At 31.6% G+C, this 19,175-nt stretch overlaps 1 protein-coding gene across 10 annotated transcripts in view; it reads left to right on the forward strand.

Moving 5' to 3' along the window:
• Nucleotides 1–19,175, forward strand: part of LOC139516865 (ras guanyl-releasing protein 3-like) — a 70,629-nt gene that overhangs the window by 12,714 nt on the left and 38,740 nt on the right. For 4 of the 10 annotated variants that reach the window (XM_071307239.1, XM_071307240.1, XM_071307236.1 and 1 more), the window contains one exon: nucleotides 15,713–15,889. In XM_071307239.1, the coding sequence (XP_071163340.1) occupies nucleotides 15,713–15,889 (177 nt within the window). Of the gene's footprint in view, nucleotides 1–6,847; nucleotides 7,302–15,712; nucleotides 15,890–16,351; nucleotides 16,393–16,413; nucleotides 16,443–19,175 lie in introns of those variants that run through there. The other 6 variants (XM_071307238.1, XM_071307234.1, XM_071307235.1 and 3 more) reach the window with 5 other exon arrangements.

Raw genomic sequence — 19,175 nt, forward strand, 5'->3', positions numbered from 1 at the left:
TACATATCATGGTTCATTGATCAATGTTTTTGTGAAAGACTTTCAACATATAATTCCATCATATGCAATTCCATCATATCAGTAATGCAAGATAGGTATTTTACAATGTACACTCTTGGTAACTATAATGCATGGATTAGGATCTGAACAATACAGATAAATCAAGATTTACTTTAGAAGCATACTGGTCTACAACAGGAGCTGTTCATTTCTTTATCCATTTGTACAAAAGGTCAATTCTAATTAGATTGTAAGAGCACCTGATCTCACCCAGTGATCTGGTGGACTTGGTGTTGCTCAGCATTTGTTTATTATTTTGTGGTTTGGTATTTTTGCCTTGATGACATATATCCCCCTGTGACTTATGAGTTTTAGATCTTTCTTTGGTATCTCTGCCTCTTTTTTAAAATTTAGCAAAAGGAAGGATAAAGGTTGGATTTATGTGACATAAATATTTAAAGAAACACTAGGTAAGACACATTTTATCAAAGAAACAGATGCAAAAACATATACTAGATGTTACATTGAATCCTGGACATTTTGTAAAGTTAAGCAACAAGATATCCATAAAATGACAGATGGGGTATACACCACTGGAACGGCAACCAAACAGCACAAATAACCATCTAGGGGTCAACATAAAATGACAGGTGGGGTATACACCACTGGAACGGCAACCAAACAGCACAAATAACCATCTAGGGGTCAACATAAAATGACATGTGGGGTATACACCACTGGAACGGCAACCAAACAGCACAAATAACCATCTAGGGGTCAACATAAAATGACAGGTGGGGTATACACCACTGGAACGGCAACCAAACAGCACAAATAACCATCTAGGGGTCAACATAAAATGACAGGTGGGGTATACACCACTGGAACGGCAACCAAACAGCACAAATAACCATCTAGGGGTCAACATAAAATGACAGGTGGGGTATACACCACTGGAACGGCAACCAAACAGCACAAATAACCATCTAGGGGTCAACATAAAATGACAGGTGGGGTATACACCACTGGAACGGCAACCAAACAGCACAAATAACCATCTAGGGGTCAACATAAAATGACAGGTGGGGTATACACCACTGGAACGGCAACCAAACAGCACAAATAACCATCTAGGGGTCAACATAAAATGACAGGTGGGGTATACACCACTGGAACGGCAACCAAACAGCACAAATAACCATCTAGGGGTCAACATAAAATGACAGGTGGGGCATACACCACTGGAACGGCAACCAAACAGCACAAATAACCATCTAGGGGTCAACATAAAATGACAGGTGGGGCATACACCACTGGAACGGCAACCATACAGCGCAAATAACCATCTAGGGGTCAACATAAAATGACAGGTGGGGTATACACCACTGGAACGGCAACCAAACAGCACAAATAACCATCTAGGGGTCAACATAAAATGACAGGTGGGGCATACACCACTGGAACGGCAACCAAACAGCACAAATAACCATCTAGGGGTCAACATAAAATGACAGGTGGGGCATACACCACTGGAACGGCAACCATACAGCGCAAATAACCATCTAGGGGTCAACATAAAATGACAGGTGGGGTATACACCACTGGAACGGCAACCAAACAGCACAAATAACCATCTAGGGGTCAACATAAAATGACAGGTGGGGTATACACCACTGGAACGGCAACCAAACAGCACAAATAACCATCTAGGGGTCAACATAAAATGACAGGTGGGGTATACACCACTGGAACGGCAACCAAACAGCACAAATAACCATCTAGGTGTCAACATAAAATGACAGGTGGGGTATACACCACTGGAACGGCAACCAAACAGCACAAATAACCATCTAGGGGTCAACATAAAATGACAGGTGGGGTATACACCACTGGAACGGCAACCAAACAGCACAAATAACCATCTAGGGGTCAACATAAAATGACAGGTGGGGTATACACCACTGGAACGGCAACCAAACAGCACAAATAACCATCTAGGGGTCAACATAAAATGACAGGTGGGGTATACACCACTGGAACGGCAACCAAACAGCACAAATAACCATCTAGGGGTCAACATAAAATGACAGGTGGGGTATACACCACTGAAACGGCAACCAAACAGCACAAATAACCATCTCGGGGTCAACATAAAGTCTTCAATAATTGACTGTAACTGGATGTTTTTGTTGTGTTTTTCCTCTAAGCTTCTTGAGATTCCTTCAATGTACTAGTACTCAATATATCCACTTATTTTTTAATTGTTTTTAGGATCAAGCTTTTACTGTGGATTCATTTTTTTCAAAGAATGTGGGTATAAGATAACCACATATTTATGTGTTCAACAAAAAAAAACAAATGTTTCATAATCTTGTATGCCTAATTTTGCCAAACCAAGAAATCAAGTATCCAAAAAATTTTCCTTTATGTACCAACGAAAATGAATCCAAAGAAACTGAAAAATTAACATTCATCAATGCATAAGATTTTCGTAGAAATATTTAATAAAGAAAGGTCTTTATATGTAAAATATTTCTCCTGTACACAATTTGATCTGTTAATTCAAAACAAATCAATAACAGCTATGTTTTTTTGAGTTCATTTTGTTATGCAGTCTTTTGAAGGAAGTAGAGAGAAATTGTCAATTTCTGAAACCAAATCTTCTTATTTCTTTTCAAGATGTATACCTTGATTGATTTTGTAGCAATTATGCAGAAAACCAAGTGTGATTTTTATTTCATCATTGAAAGATTCTTATGTTAACCTCGACCATTTATAACCAATTATAGAGAGTCACATGATGGGATTTTAATTGTCACCCAGTGGTTAACCATTCATTTATAAAAGGATGAAGAATAGGTTAAAGTTCACTGACCAATATTCGCTGCAAAATATGCCATAGGCTTCTTTAAGAAACTAAATTTTATGTTAAAGTTTGTGTTTATATATGGCATAACGGTAATCATGATATGAAAATATAAAGTTATAAATAGATTGATACATGATCTCCGTTCTTGGATTATCGTTTAGACAATATGAATAAGAATTAAATTGTTGATGGAACAAACATCAATAAGGAAAACTTTGAATTATATTAATTATTGGACCAAAAAGGGTTCCTGATTGTAGAATCAATGTTTTGCCTTTACCAGTACTAACTGGTATTCTTTTTTTTACTGAAAAAGGTGATTTGTTTACATGTTTCTTTAGATAGTATATATTCTTGTCTGTAGATGATGGCATTGACATTTCAATTTCAGTAAAGAGTGCTTTTTTATTAAGCAGAAAATGTTTTTCTGTATTATTTTGAATTAGGGTGTCATGTATCATTCTAAATTAGGGTGTCAAGTATTATTTTAAATAGGGTGTCATGTATCATTCTAAACTAGGGTGTCATGTATTATGTTGAGTTAGAGTGTCAAGTATTATTTTAAGTAGGGTGTCATGTATCACATGTATTGTTTTGAGTTAGGGTGTCGTGTATTACATGTGACCACATGTTTCCATCATATTTTGATGCTTACACAGAATGGCTCATAATATGCTTAATTATAAGGGAGCTCATGAAAGATTTGTAGAATGTGTCATTTGTACTGTACTCATATTCTCCAAAACATATCTTTTTATCCTTTAGAATATTTTTTTGTACTCATGTTCCAACAGAACTATTATCCTGACTAATATGCATTTCTGCATTCCTTGTTCATATAAAATCTGTCATTTGTATTCCGATGTATTTTTATGACTATTTGTGTCAAATATTTCTCTGGTGTCATCATTAATTGTATTCTATCTTATAACCATTGATGTGGGTTCATATAATAGTACACATGTCTCACTGCTTGTCTTTTTTTATGTTGTCCAATTTCACACTTTTGGTTTTCTAATGATAAAGAACTGCTTGACCAAATCATTCAGAGTTATGCCCTTTACTAATTTTAAGCAACACAACAGGTACCACATGTGAGTAGGATCTGTTTACCCTTCCAGAGCATCTGATATCCCCTAGTTAGTTGGATTCAGGTGCTTGTTCTTTAGTTTTCTATGTTGTGTTATGTGTACAATTGTGTGTCTGTTTGTCTTTTTCTTTTTAGCCAAATGTGGCATTTTTGACTTGTGAGTTGGAATGTCCCTTTGCAGTGGCAGATCCAGGGGGGGGGGGGGGGGGGTGTACCCCCCCCCCCACTTATCCTGGGTTAGTAGGGGTCCCCTTTTGAAAATGGCTTGATCAGCCCCTGCTTTGGTATCTTTCACCTCTCTCTAATAATTATAACTTATTTGTTATGGTAAGCTTATCAAAGAATTCAACAGTGTACAATGTTTTTGATTCTATAGGCGCTGATTTGGGGTTTACATAGTGCAGGAACTAATTCCTGAAAAAAATGACATCAGAGCAACACATGAAAGTTATAATTAATATTATTCTGATCTGGGCACATTATAGCCAGTGAAAGTTCATATTACATTTACTAACAATGATTACATGCATAATTTGACAACAATTTTGATAATTGATTCAAATTAGTTTCTAATTTAAGGATACAGGCTCTTGTACTAGATTCTATAAATGTATGTTGGCCTTCATTTTAGGGTCAGGATCTATATATTGGCTTTGTATGATTTAGTAAAGCTATATATTTATATATTTGAGCCAGATTGAGTGTTCCAAAATCTATTCTTAGACTCTAGGTTAATTAAAGAACTTTATTTTCACCATATAGTCAATATATAGTCATCTGTATAATGGAAATGTAAAATCATTAAACAATTAGGGTCAGTTTAAACTGGAATACTTCAAAGTACAGTTAATTGATCCAATTAAGTCTTGTGAATGTCAGTCAAATGTTTCAAAGACTGCATATGCATTGACATACTTATGAAACCTTCATAGTTTAGATTTTTATATGACCACAATTTTAGCAAACATAATTTAACATAAAATGATATGTGTTGTTCTTGTTTTCATTCAATGGTTTCTATTACTGTTCTACCCGTAGTTGTTTGATTACTTCTTTTATTAAATGTTCATTGTTTTTTGCTACATACTTGGTTGAGTTCAATATCGTAGCAGCTACATAGCTGCTATCAATATCTATGTAGCAGCTAGTCTATAGCTACACATTCAATAGTCAAAATCTACGTAGCACTACGTAGCAGCTACGATATTGAACTTGGCCCTGGTATTCATATAAGGCTTCATCCTCAGGATTTAAGAGAAATGTGTAGTTACAATGATCCTATATGTGGTCCTGAATTTCTTTTATATTGATTAAAGTTGATGACCGTGACCTATATTTTTTCATGCTTAAATGCTGCAATTTTACAATAAGTGTGCAATAGAAATAATGTTTTGTCAGTACACAAATGTTCAGAAGTAACATATTAAGGTCTGTGTTAATAATAAGTTAAAGTCATCTACATAACATGCATGAATAACTCTTGTTAAGGTTTGGGGTGTGTTACTATAAATGATTTTATGTCAGTTAAAGACGATGTTTGTTAAAGGGGCACTAGCTGTCAAATTCATGTTCACCGATTTGACTCAAATTTTTATATTAGATTTATAACCATGTAAAACATTTATCTAAATTTTAAAAAGTCTAAATAAAACAATTTACTGGGCATGGACTCGATAATATATAATGCTCCTTTAATATGATATAAGGTCAAATACATTGACACATCTGCCAAATCTTTTTTTAACTTATATGAACAGATTTGAACTGACCACATCGAAAGAGTCAAAGTTCCTACATTTTACTACAGTGAAAATGTGAAATTGACTTTTCTGGACTGTGGATAATTAGAACTTTACATATTGTACCACTTAACTACACCTAATCTTAAAATTAGAGGTTTATTTCAATATTTCATATTAGAAATAAATTCTGTAAATTCTGAAATTAATGTGTGCATTTGTTATTGCGATTTGGTCATTTTATACTTTAATGCGATTTTAATTTTTACAATTTTGAGAAAAATCCTGTTTAATTCATATAAAATATTTCAAAATGCAAGTTTAAATTATTGCGTTTACAACTCTACAGCTGTGTATGAAAAAATTGAAACATTGACTTTTTGGACTATAAAAATAGCTTGACATTTACCATATATAAACAATGAGCAAATGTCACATGTAATTCTCAACACATGTTTTTATTTAAATAATTATCTTTTATGTGATAATACGTTTTTATACATTTTTGAGACTTTTGGAGTGCATCTTCAACCTTATATATTATTAGATGGAAACATATGTATCAATATTTGCTGGTTAGTTGTTTTCCATAGACTCTTGTATGTTTACATATATGAAGCCAAATTAAAAATGTTCAAATGAACTCATTGTTGAAGGCCGTACAGTGACCTATAGTTGTTAATTTCTGTGTCTTTTGGTCTCATGTGGAGAGTTGTCTCATTGACAATCACACCACATCTTTTTTTTTTATGTCAAGTGAAAAATTTACAGTTACATTTATTGAAATTTTGTTCCTATTTAAAAAATTAATATTTAAATAGTAATTGTGCATGAAAAAAATGAGCAGGTATTAAAAATGCAATCATTATTTATAGTGTACAAATTCATGATTTTTGTGGACTTTTAGATTCAATGACACATTTATATAATATTTCATGGTATTCAAAACAGTGATCATAATTATCCTTTATATTTATTTTTATTGCCGTCAGTTAATTTCCTTACCACAATATTATTACAAATGTATAAAACAATGTTAAGTCCTTCATATAATAAATAACAAGCAGATTTAAATATGACTTACTAATGAATTATAGGCTAAGTGTTTCAGTGATAAAATTAACCTTTACCTTTAAACACTTAACCAATAAGATGCTAGTATTTACTGAGAGGACCAAGTGTTAAACAAGGAAGCAGATTTAATACAGCTGATTTAAATACTTTTTTCCTTGATCAAAGTGCAACAATGAAATGGACGACTTTACACATTATAGTAGCAAATCATTTTATCTTGTCCTATCTGCAGAAGCTGGTGAGTGGATCACACAATATTCTAATTTCCTTTAGGAAGTGAATCACTACACACACAACTGTTGTTTACCTCTGGGCACTATGCAAATTATTACAGTAATGTTGGATTTATAGTAAATGATATATTACAAATGTTTCTGAAGCTCATTGCTTTGATTGATCTACAATGACATTTTACGATTGTCACAAAAAACAGTGGACAGTGGTCAAGTGATTGAATATGAGTGGTTTCTGTATAGGATATATAATATTATCATCATGGCTTTGGAACAAAATCAGGAATTTGAAGAAGGTATTGGAGATATTATGTATGGATAAAATATTTGATAAGAGATTTGATTTGTACATTTGATTGTAAACAGACAGGTAAAATCTATTAATAATGTACCACAAGTAGTATAGTAATTAATAGTAAATAAATGTTCTCCTACATTTGTCCTAGGTTATTAGTGATATAGGAATGTCCCTTCAACCCTTCAAAATTATTCTATCATTTCTTCTTTTTTTGCATAGTAGAACATTAATTTTAAGGCTGTTAAATTGTAGTATAATTTTATTGAAATTTATAGCAATTGTGTTAAAGTAAATTAATGTACTTATATTGATAGTTTCTAAATTGGATTATTTGTTTAGACACCCAAAATTATGTAATCACAAGACAACTTTGGACTTGCAAAAACTTAAGATACATGTACATGTCATGTCAGTGACCTTCGGTTATGTAACAAACAAAATGTTAATTTCTTTGAATACCTCTGAACTTGTTTTATAAAATAAAGATTACAGAGAAAAATGTTGTACTGAGCCAACTTTCTATCCCCTTAGGTTCATCAAATCCATATTTATTGTCAGTATAAGGTCATTTGTATCCTTTTTGGAATGTACATGTGATTATCAATGTTCGTAGAAATAATGTCACCTTAAACAGTAGATTTGAAATTTGAAATATTAGTTAAGATTAAGTTTGCTGAAAATACTTAAACAAATATAATTCATGATCAAAACAACAACTTGACTTTTAATGGGAATATAACATAAAAACTGAAAAAATGTCAAAACTTTTTTTTTCTATAACATATTTCCCAAAATATCTGTTAATCTATACATAGATTTCCCAAATATAAATACTCCATTGACTTTCATCACGACATAAGAGATATTAATGTAAAATATAAGGAGATTTGGACGTTGTTTGTTTGCTTTTGTTAAAAGCACATCCTATCCTCTTTAAATTATACACCTCAATTCTCAGAACAATATTTGTCTTAAATTTCACACTCATAAATATAGAAATGTGAGTAAGCATCATGTAAACAGACCATATCCTGATTTAATAATTATTATGTATTATGATCAGAAATTTGTTAACACTAACAATAGTATTAGCTAAAAAAAATTATGATGAAAATCTTTTTGCGGATCATTGAAACCGTTTGAAGGTATGAACTTGTAATTGATTGTTTTATTACCTAATGCTTAAGAAAACTAAGTCTTAATGGTGGTATCATATGCTGAGAACACAGTTTGAATGTAAAGCAACTATGTACTGTAATCTTAAGAACTCATCTCCCTGACCATGAGTGATAGGGAGTCAATACAACTTTGTTCTTCATCAAAGGTTTGGATAAAAGGAATTGCTAATGATAGATGTATGATAAATTCTCTGTGGATTTGGAAGATGGATGTTTTGCTTCAGGTACAGAAGCAAATCTATATGTTTAGTTTGGGTAACATATCAATGAGATATGTTTTGTACTAGACTGACCCCAACAGCCAGGTGCTAGGGTCACCCAAAGAAACTGTCCCTGCTCAGTGGTGGATCCAGAACTTTTCCAAAGGGGGGTCCCGCTCCAGTCATGCTTCAATGATTCCCTATATAATCAACCAAATTTTTTCACACGAAAGGGGGGGCCCCCCCTGGATCTGCCTATGCTGCTGACAAAAATAATCCAATACCTGAACACGTTATGCTGGATTTGAGCAAAACACTCATTGCACTACTCCTTGGCACAGAAGCAGTAAAAACCAGTTTTAAATCTTTGATTTGACATACATGACATAGCGGGGCATTTTTTACCCACAACCTCCCCAGCCCCACTGGAGATAGGCACGCTACCACACGACAACTGACATAGTTTTGTTATTGTACATGTCTTGAAAGTCAATGAAAAATGAGTTCATATTAACCTTCATTTATACATGAATGACTTTGGTTAAGTTTTATTTATATAACTACATATGAATTCACAATTATGATTTTTAAAAGTATTTGTCCCTATCAATTATGTATTTGATTTAGTTATATGTATTTTGTTCTACATATATTAGTGTCTTGTGACCACAAAACAAGTGGTCTTGCTTAACTTCTCCCCTATAAAACTAGCAAAAATAACATAGTTTGTGCTAAGAGACTCAATAGTGCTAAAAGTGGCTTAAACGCCACTCAATTTATAAATGTTATAAGACTCACAAATGTTGGAGATTTATGACTTGTGACTGAAATGACTTCAAACAGTGTTTAAATTCGTCTTGACTGTAAAGGAAGTCTCGCAAAAAAATGTAGCCTCTTTATTATTATGTTAAAAAATGAATGAATCATTTTGATTATGATGCACAGAAATACTCACAAAGAAAAACAAAAAAGATCTTAATGAATTATTTAATAAAACTTCATATGATTAGTTTATGTTGTTGATTTGCATGGAAGTACCATTTCCTTTAATATATTTTGTGTTAACATTAAATTTACTGAGTAATGTATGTATTTTATATAAGAGAATTGTTTGCAACAATTTTACGTTTTCATGTAAATTAACTGAACACATATTTTGACTTCACACAATCTGTTGTTTTTATTATAGATAATAAAAACCAAATGTCTTTAATTTGAAGCAAATCGTTTCTTTCAACAAAAAATCAGTTTTCTTATCTCAACATCATTATCACTGCCGATAGGAAAACTTAATGCATGTCAAATGCAATGTTTTTACATGTTTATTGACCTGAAAGGTTATGTTTTTCATTTTGCTTTGTTTATTTTCTTATCTTAGAACTCTTCACAAAAACAGATTTTATTAGATGATTTGGCTGATTGTTTTGTCTCGATAGTGTATAAGTACAAGGATAATTTATTTGTTTACATAATGTTGAGGAAACTGACAGAAATATTTGGGATCCTTAGAGTGGATGTGAAGATAAGCTAGATTGTGGCCAAAAGATATATTGTTCTGGTTTTTGCCTTCCTACCCTTAACCTTACATATTTAGTGGACATTTTTGTTGAAGCACCATTGAAGTCTTGACATTTTTGGTTGAGAAAGGTTAAATTTAAGAACATTCTGTTAATTGGTAAATGTACTATATTTAATAATTGTTTTAACTACCTACTAACTTTTTCTGCAAGAATACTTTTTTTCTTTCCTTCAGCCTATTTGATAGTCTGTTAGATTTACTAGGTTTTTTTCATGACTGGGAAATAACAACTAAAGGTGCCTGTACGGCCTTCAACAATGAAGATCATGTATTGACCTGTAGATCATGATGTCTTCTCTTTTTTTCATTCCAATGCTGTTGTATTGATGTATACCCAACATTTCCATTAAGTTGTAATGATGCTAGCTGATTTAAAAAAAAAATTTATTTTGTTTGGTCATTGGGTCTGACTCTGTTATTTACTGGTCACTAAGGTTGACTCACTTCAACTTTTAACTGTCTTTTAAAAAGCATCTTTGCCTACACATAGAAGAGATGAGAACGATACCATAGGGACATTTAAACTCATAAGTCAAAAACAAACTAGCAATGCATGGCAAGATTAATTATGAATAAGGTTGGAATGTCTTTCAACAAGGTCATTGTCTGACATTAGTTTGTACATTAGGATATATACTATTATTATTTTGTGATCTCTGCTTGTACATTGTATTACTCTAGTCCTGCTTAATTCGTTTAGTCTTGAATACCAGGTTCAAAGTTTGCAGTCATATTGTAGAACTTCATGGTACCAAAGTACTGTGGGTTTCTCTATTTTTGTTGATGCAAATCTTGATTGATATTTGATTTCATAGTTTTGATCAATTTTTCATGCATGCCTATATTTAAGGTCAAGGGTATTTTTTGACAAAACAAATATGGTCTTAAATTTCAATTTTATCATGATATATCAAAAAGGACATGATTTGGTTCTTAAATTGATCTATACCAAATGATTTTGCATTTTTTAGATCTAATAGCTTCAGAAAATTCTTGTTTTGTAACCAAAAGGTGCCATAATCAATGTTGAATCACATGACACAGAAGTTGTCAAAATGGTAGTAATAATAATGCAGCCCAAGTTAATATGTTAGGACTTATTACAAATTATGGAAAAATTGGATCAAACTGATTTCAACTTATGTAATTTATTGTATGACTAAATGGTCTAAACTTCTATATTATAATGTGACCTGCTAAAAAGAAGTTATTTTGTTTTAATAGTTATATCACAACTATAACAATGTAAAATTTGTAGTATTTCACCCAGATTATAACATCTATACCATTTGGGCCAATGTTTTATCCCTCCTTGAACCTACTCTTGTGTATTTTTGTTAAGAAGTTAAGATTTATGGCTGAACTACTGTTTACCCAGAAAATTCTTCTTTTAAACTAACTGATCTAGCTTAGATAATAATGCAGGGATACTATAAGGAAAGATTTACAAAGATTCTTTATTTCATGAGGTTAGATAAGGTGATGGGAATATTAGATTCTTGCATCAGCAAAATTTAGTTGCAAGTGTATACAATAAACTGTAAGAAAAAAGAAAATATTTTCATTTAGAAACTACCTGGCCATGCTGAATTGTCTCAACACTGCTATCTTTATCATATAAAGATAGATGAAGTGATGAAAATATTTGATTCTAATTATCTTATCACAAAGGATCATTTGTTATATTAAATATTGTATTAATGATAGGAAAGACCTTGCACACAGATTTCTGATTTGGCTATTATTAAACAGGCTTGCAAACATGGAAATTCAATGCCTTTACTATTTCTAATGGTCAGAATGGACTGATAGTTATACTTTTCGAACCTAGTGATTTTCTTTAAGAGGAAGTATGTTCTGCTTAACCCCTAATGTTTTTTTTACTATTCACCGAGTTTTCATTCAAAAAAGAAACATTCATGGATTAAAAAAGACAAATTTGTAAAACAATTTGATGTTCAATGCTATTGTTTATTGACTACTTAAATTACCTACTTTAAATTGATGTTTGACAGGTGTAAATATTTATCATGTGGGAGTTACTGATTTATGAATGGGCTGAAACTTGTTTTTACACATGATATAAACTATAAATGTATCAAACTTTCTTAAGCCTTTGTCAATGTTAAGCAGGTACTATTGTTTTTCTGTCAAGTAACCTGGTAAATAAGTTCAGGATTAATGTTAAAGTTGCTACAATGTAGTTGCAGGAAACATTAGACTTTCAATTATCTATCTTACCTATTCGTGTCAAGTTTGTAGGCTTTCTGTCCGCATTTGAGGACCAGAGAGCTACTGTCATCACTTGACATCATAAGAGGATTATATATCTTAAATCACTAGGTCATTTGAAACCCAGCTAGGTATACCAGTATTAAAATAGAATAAGTTCTTGGAAAGTCTTCTTTGGAGGTCACTTTATACAATGTTTCACAGTATACCTGTGACATTACTAGCTTTTATTTTCTTTTCCATCTAACTTGACTTAAATTGATTTTATGTTAAAGTTAAGTTCTAAGATGCCAATAGACCAGAACATCTAATAGGGATTTTTTTTTAGCAAATAACTAAAAGTTGGTCACCCTAACCTAGAATTCATGCTTTCTTTACTTAACACCCAAGATCTATTGATCACAACTATCAAGTAGCACCATAATGGAATGTGTCAAAGGGACTTTGTCATCTGTTTATAAAAAAGACATTAAAATAACTTGCATTTAATGCTTCATTGATTTTTGTTATAAACTGTATCCTTCAACATATCATAGCAACTAAGGGAACCAATTCTTACAGTACTTTGTAGGTCACTGGGCATTCTATAAACTAGTTACCCTCGGGGGGGGGGGGGGGGGGGGGGGTATATGAATCACTTGGTCTGTCTGTCTGGCTCTATGTCTGTTGGTTCATTCCTTTGTTCATTCATCCTTCTGTCTGTTTGTGCAAGTTGTGTCAAGTTCAAAACTTTTGAATCCCTTGACCTTGAAGAATATTAATGATACTTGATATTATTGTTGTCTAGAGGGTCTGTCATGAAATAAGGTTAGATTTATATTCCCAACATCGAGAACATTTACTTAGATTTTCTTCCCATTGTCTGTTGTTATGAACAAACACCAGTTATTTTTTTATAGAAACTATAGAATATTGAATAGTTGAAATACCTCGATGCACTTAAGATCAGTTAAAAACAGAATTTGTTGTCATTTTTTGTTTCTGTCAGTTATTGTTTATTTTCTCAGTTATCTTGTCTGTCAAAACTTAACTGTGGGAGAGACACTGCACAATTTGAAAACAGTCACTCATGGGATTTGGGTTAAACTTTTAACAGTGATGTTTAATTGTGTTTATGTTTCTCAGAAAGCATCATTTATTTGTAAGTGAGTATTATTTTCAACTTATTTCTTCTGGTACTAATAGAATAAAGAGTCAAAACAGTGGCGGATCCAGGGGGGAGGGTTCCGGGGGTTGGAACCCCCCTTTTTTTAAAATGGCTGGATCCGCCACTGCAAAATAAAAGTTTTAAAATAATTAGGCACAAAAAGTTTGTGATGGGAATGGATCTGACGATTGACCTTTAAGAGAAGTGTTATGCTATTTGGAGGACTTTGTTATCTTCTCTTCATACATTTTATATTTATCTGAAAATAAAAAATAGTGCGATAATAAAATATTTTTTCTGTATAATGTTTTGGATCCAGTTTTATTTGGTTTGATAATTGCTTGTTGTGACATATGTGGTACTGTTTATAGTCCTTTCAGCAGTCTGAAGGGTAAAGGGTAAAAAGTAAGCTGTAAACAATGCTCTCAGATAGCATTGATTCGAAATAAAAACATTGGTAAACAAGTATGTTTGAAATTGACACCTGTTAATTGAAATTGATTGGATGTTATGAATATGTAATATTCGTCAGCCAGGTAATAATCAATCATTACATGTCAAACATGTCTTACCTGTTAAGGATAATAAGGAACCAAATCTGAGGTTTGTCTTATTTTTATATTTTTTCACCAAATTGAGACAACAAACAAGCAAAGCTTAAGCTTCTGACTTTATTTCTAGTCTTTTAAACTTTCAGAAGTGTCATAGATTTATAAAAAACTCTCTTACTTTAAAATTTCTCATCTTCATTCATATCATACAATATTCAGATAAACACTCTGATGGTTGTATTTATTTATAGATATATACTATATTCGTCTACATGTATAATGTATTTTTGATAGTGTTTGAAAATCACTGCCTGACAACAGAAGGCCAATGAAACAAGTGCCAGGCTAATGAAAACTTTTTTAAGGAATGTCATGAATGTCATGAATGTGTATTTCATGCCTCCATTTAGAATGTTTATTTTTGACTTGGAATACATTTGGATATATATACAAGGGATCAGGTCACCAACAGTCCTGAATTATAAATGTTTTTATTATCCTGAATTTGTATGAAATATTTGTCGCTGTGGCAAATAACAATCATACCATCATGCAACCTTTTTAGTGTTTTTTCTTTTCGAATTTTGATGACCAAGAACCTCTTTACTTTTTTGTTTAAAATGACAAATTTGTTGAATTTGACTTGGACTTTCTGTTCTTGACTATCATTTTTTTTTGGTGAGATATACAAGGTATTTAACTTTTCTTGGTAACTTAAATATAATTTGATATATTTTGAATTGCATGTTGTTAGTTTGTCTCTGCTTTATTTTGAAAGGGACAGTCTATACTAACGAAGTTCAGACTGTCCCTGATTTTGGCTATCGTTTGTTTCCCTGTAGCAGTACCCTATAGGTGTCAGATCACCAATTACTCCCTCCGATTTAGAACGTATGTAAAAGTAGCCCTACTCTGACACAAAATAGTGCTTTTGATGTTCTTGTTTACTTAAACTAACCAACAAATTGGCAGAAATGAAACTTTTGGTGAAAGAGAAATATATTTAGACCATTTTGAGCCAAAATTTACTTGTCTATGAGTTTGCATTAAAAATTGAAGATTAATGCGCTTCACAGTATACTAATTTAAGATTTCCAGAAAACCAGGGGTTATTTTTGGAGTACCTCTTTTTGAAGGTCAGTTTTTTTCTTAGAAGGCTTTAAATGTATGTTGAAAATTGGCATGCAGTAAGCTTATACATGTACAATTCATGATATACCTGGTTTCTATGAAGTTAAACTTAAGGTAAAATATTTAGAAAGCTGTGAAAATTGCAAAATTTGGTTGAACAGATAGGGATATTTAATTGGTGGTCTGACACCTATACAGAGTGATGTGACAGGGTATTTTTCTGCGTCAGAGTAAAAATTATGTGAAGTAGGTTTGAAGATATGCATATTCAAATTCTTAAGGATTGACAATCTTACATTTGTAGTATTCCCTTAATTTTTATATTTGCAATTTATCGTAACTCTTATTTATCTTTTTAAATGAATATTAACAGATTACTTTGTTGTTATAGGATGTTGTCAACCAGAGTGTACGAGTAATTTGCCCAAATCAATGCCTGCTGAGGAGGTCATGCCGGTTATTCAGTCTAACCTAGATTATATGGAGGAGGATAAGCCACTTATACCAGGAGTCACTGTTAGAGCTGCAACTGCAGATAAATTGGTCCATATTTGTATTGAGAGCTTTTGTAAGTTGTATATGTAGATAAATTGGTCCATATTTGTTTTGAGAGCTTTTGTATTAGTTGTATATGTAAATATATTGGTCCATATTTGTATTGAGAGCTTTTGTAATTTGTATATGTAGATAAATTGGTCCATATTTGTTTTGAGAGCTTTTGTATTAGTTGTATATGTAGATATATTGGTCCATATTTGTATTGAGCGCTTTTGTAAGTTGTATATGTAGATAAATTTGTCCATATTTGTATTTAGAGCTTTTGTAAGTTGTATATGTAGATAAATTGGTCCATATTTGTATTGAGCGCTTTTGTAAGTTTTATATGCAGATAAATTGGTTCGTATTTGTTTTTAGAGCTTTTAAAGTTGTAAATGCAGATAAATTGGTCCATATTTGTATTGAGCGCTTTTGTAAGTTTTATATGCAGATAAATTGGTCCATAGTTGTATGTAGAGCTTTTGTTAGTTGTATATGTAGATAAATTGGTCCATATTTGTATTGAGAGCTTTTGTAAGTTTTATATGCAGATAAATTGGTCTATATTTGTATTGAGAGCTTTTGTTAGTTGTATACCAGTATGTGATACAAGTATATTGTATGCATTGAGATGTCTGAAATTATTGGGAGTGCAAAAAGCTACCAGACTTGTGTAAATGCACCTCTTATGCTCTCTTAAAAGAATTATAGTTGATCAACCAAACTAAATTCAACTATTGTAGCATCATTACTTAAATTGCAAATGTTAAAAGAAAAACAGAAAAATTGTTACATCATTTAGATGACATATTGTAACCTAAGTTTGGGGTATCTTCTTAACAAATCATGGTTGATAACCTTACCTGCCATCCAACACAGATGTTTACTGTTACTTAAGTAGAAAATTTGTCTAATGACTTAAAAATAGTTATAAAAAAATATGAAAAATCAGAATAAATTGCAAACAGATCTCCTCCCAAACTATGATTGATGACCCTTACTTTCATTTAACATGACTTCCAACAGAAATTTTGACAAAAATAAAAAAGATATGAAAACAATCAAAGGATAATGCCCTTCCAAATTATAGAGAAATGTTAAATTTACAGTCCTCATTTAGAATTATAGAGAAATGTTAAATTTACAGTCCTCATTTAGAATTATAGAGAAATGTTAAATTTACAGTCCTCATTTAGAATTATGGTTGATTGCTCTAGCTACCAAAGATTTAACAGGACATGCATTTATTACTAAATTTTCAAATAAGGGGGGATCACACAATGATGTAAATATCTCCTATAAAGCTTGCTGTGACAATTATTTGCTGAAATAGTTTTAGGGGAGAAGTTTTCTCTCAGAGTTATGTCTAAGGTCAAAAGTCAAATCAATCATATTCAATTGCATTCAAAATTTGGCTTTCTTTTAAAAAGATCTAATATTCATCAGTTTAAAACAATCCAAATTATTCTATTATAGGATTATCATATAACATTTTGAAAGCAAAAACTTCCTCCTAATATCGTTCAACATAATACGGACAAACAAAGATAAAGTGATGCTTATCTTCTTTTTACCTTCAAATTTCAAATGTTACATCATCATTGTCTCTTCGTTGATTTCCATGTTTAGATAAACAGATAATAGGACTTATAGTAACACTTATGGGTTTATTACTAACTTGACAGCTTTACAATTTAGGCTATAATAAGAAACTTGACTGTGTGAGACTCATGTAAATTATGTTACTTAGATCCTTCAAATATTTTTTTTGTAGAGATATCAATAATTTGACATGTCAAATATTTGAACTTAAAGTGATGTAATTTATATCAAACACAAATGTTAAAACAAAATGGACATACTGTAATTCAGTGGTTGTCGTTTGTTTATGTGTTACATATTTGTTTTTCGCTCATTTTTTTACATAAATAAGGCCGTTAGTTTTCTCGTTTGAATTGTTTTACATTGTCTTATCGGGGCCTATTATAGCTGACTATGCAGGATGGGCTTTGCTCATTGTTGAAGGCTGTACGGTGACCTATAGTTGTTAATGTCTGTGTCATTTTGGTCTTTTGTGGATAGTTGCCTCATTGGCAATCATACCACATCTTCTTTTGTATATACCATTCCTAAGTCAAATTCACTTATATATTAAAACTGTAGGAGACATTATATTATCCACCCTTTTTACAATAAATTAAGATGTCATAATGCTAAAATAATTTGTTTATGTCTGCATCAGTGTTTAAGTGTTTATGACAGATAATGTGTAATAAAAGTACATGAATGTCTCAGTACAAGTGAACACTTTATAGCTAATAACAGTACTGTCCTAATGCGCTATGGATGGGTGTTTTTTTTTTCTTGTTTTCTTTTCTTTTTTTCACTTGACTGATAAAAATATTTGGCCACTATTTCCTGTCATTTGGATTTTTTTGTTAGTTTTTAGTTTAATATTTAACCTATTCATTGTGGTTTAACCACAGACTTTTTCCTTATTTTTTAACTCTCTATCCATGTTGGTTTTACCCCACAACTTTTCCTTATTTTTGTATACATGTAATGTATATTTTTTCTTTGATCTTTTTACAAACAATTTGATTTGTTATTGCATCTATATGTTTTTTCTTGATAATTATTTTTTTCTACATATCCTTGAACTCTGATGGAATATATTCAAGCTAAAACCTCATCATGTTCAATTTTATCAGTTCAATCATCTTAACAAGTAATGAGATATATATGTAATAAGGATATATAATGCAATAAAAAAAATATGCTATAAATACTTTGACCCAGATTTAGACAGTAGTAACAAATTGTTAATATTTTAATAATTTTTAGATTAGTTATTTTAATTTTACTATGTTAATTTGAAATCTATATAACAAGCAGGTATTACCAGTATCTACCATATTTTAGGTAGATGAATATTTTAAGTCAATAAAATCTGAAAAAAGTCCTTAGACATACATGTACTTTTAATATATGTCATTAAATACTTTAAGACTGATGCAGACATGAAGAAGTTATTTTAGCATTATGACATCTTTATTAATTGTAAAATGGTGAATAATATAATGTCTCCTACAGTTTTTATATGTGAACAGAAAGTTATTACTTTTGTCTGTTTATATCATTATTTTATAAAGCATATTAAAATAGTGACATGATCTAGGAATAAAGACATTAGAGGCAGATTTGAGAATAGGAAGGGCGCTCAAGCCTCCCCATATGCATCTACATATATGGTTAATGCTTAGACTTTTTACATGTCCCACTCCCAACATTGCTTACTTAAGGTGCCCAGGTCGCCT

The sequence above is a fragment of the Mytilus edulis genome, chromosome 3, assembly GCF_963676685.1.
Source record: "Mytilus edulis chromosome 3, xbMytEdul2.2, whole genome shotgun sequence".
Lineage (NCBI taxonomy): Eukaryota > Metazoa > Mollusca > Bivalvia > Mytilida > Mytilidae > Mytilus > Mytilus edulis.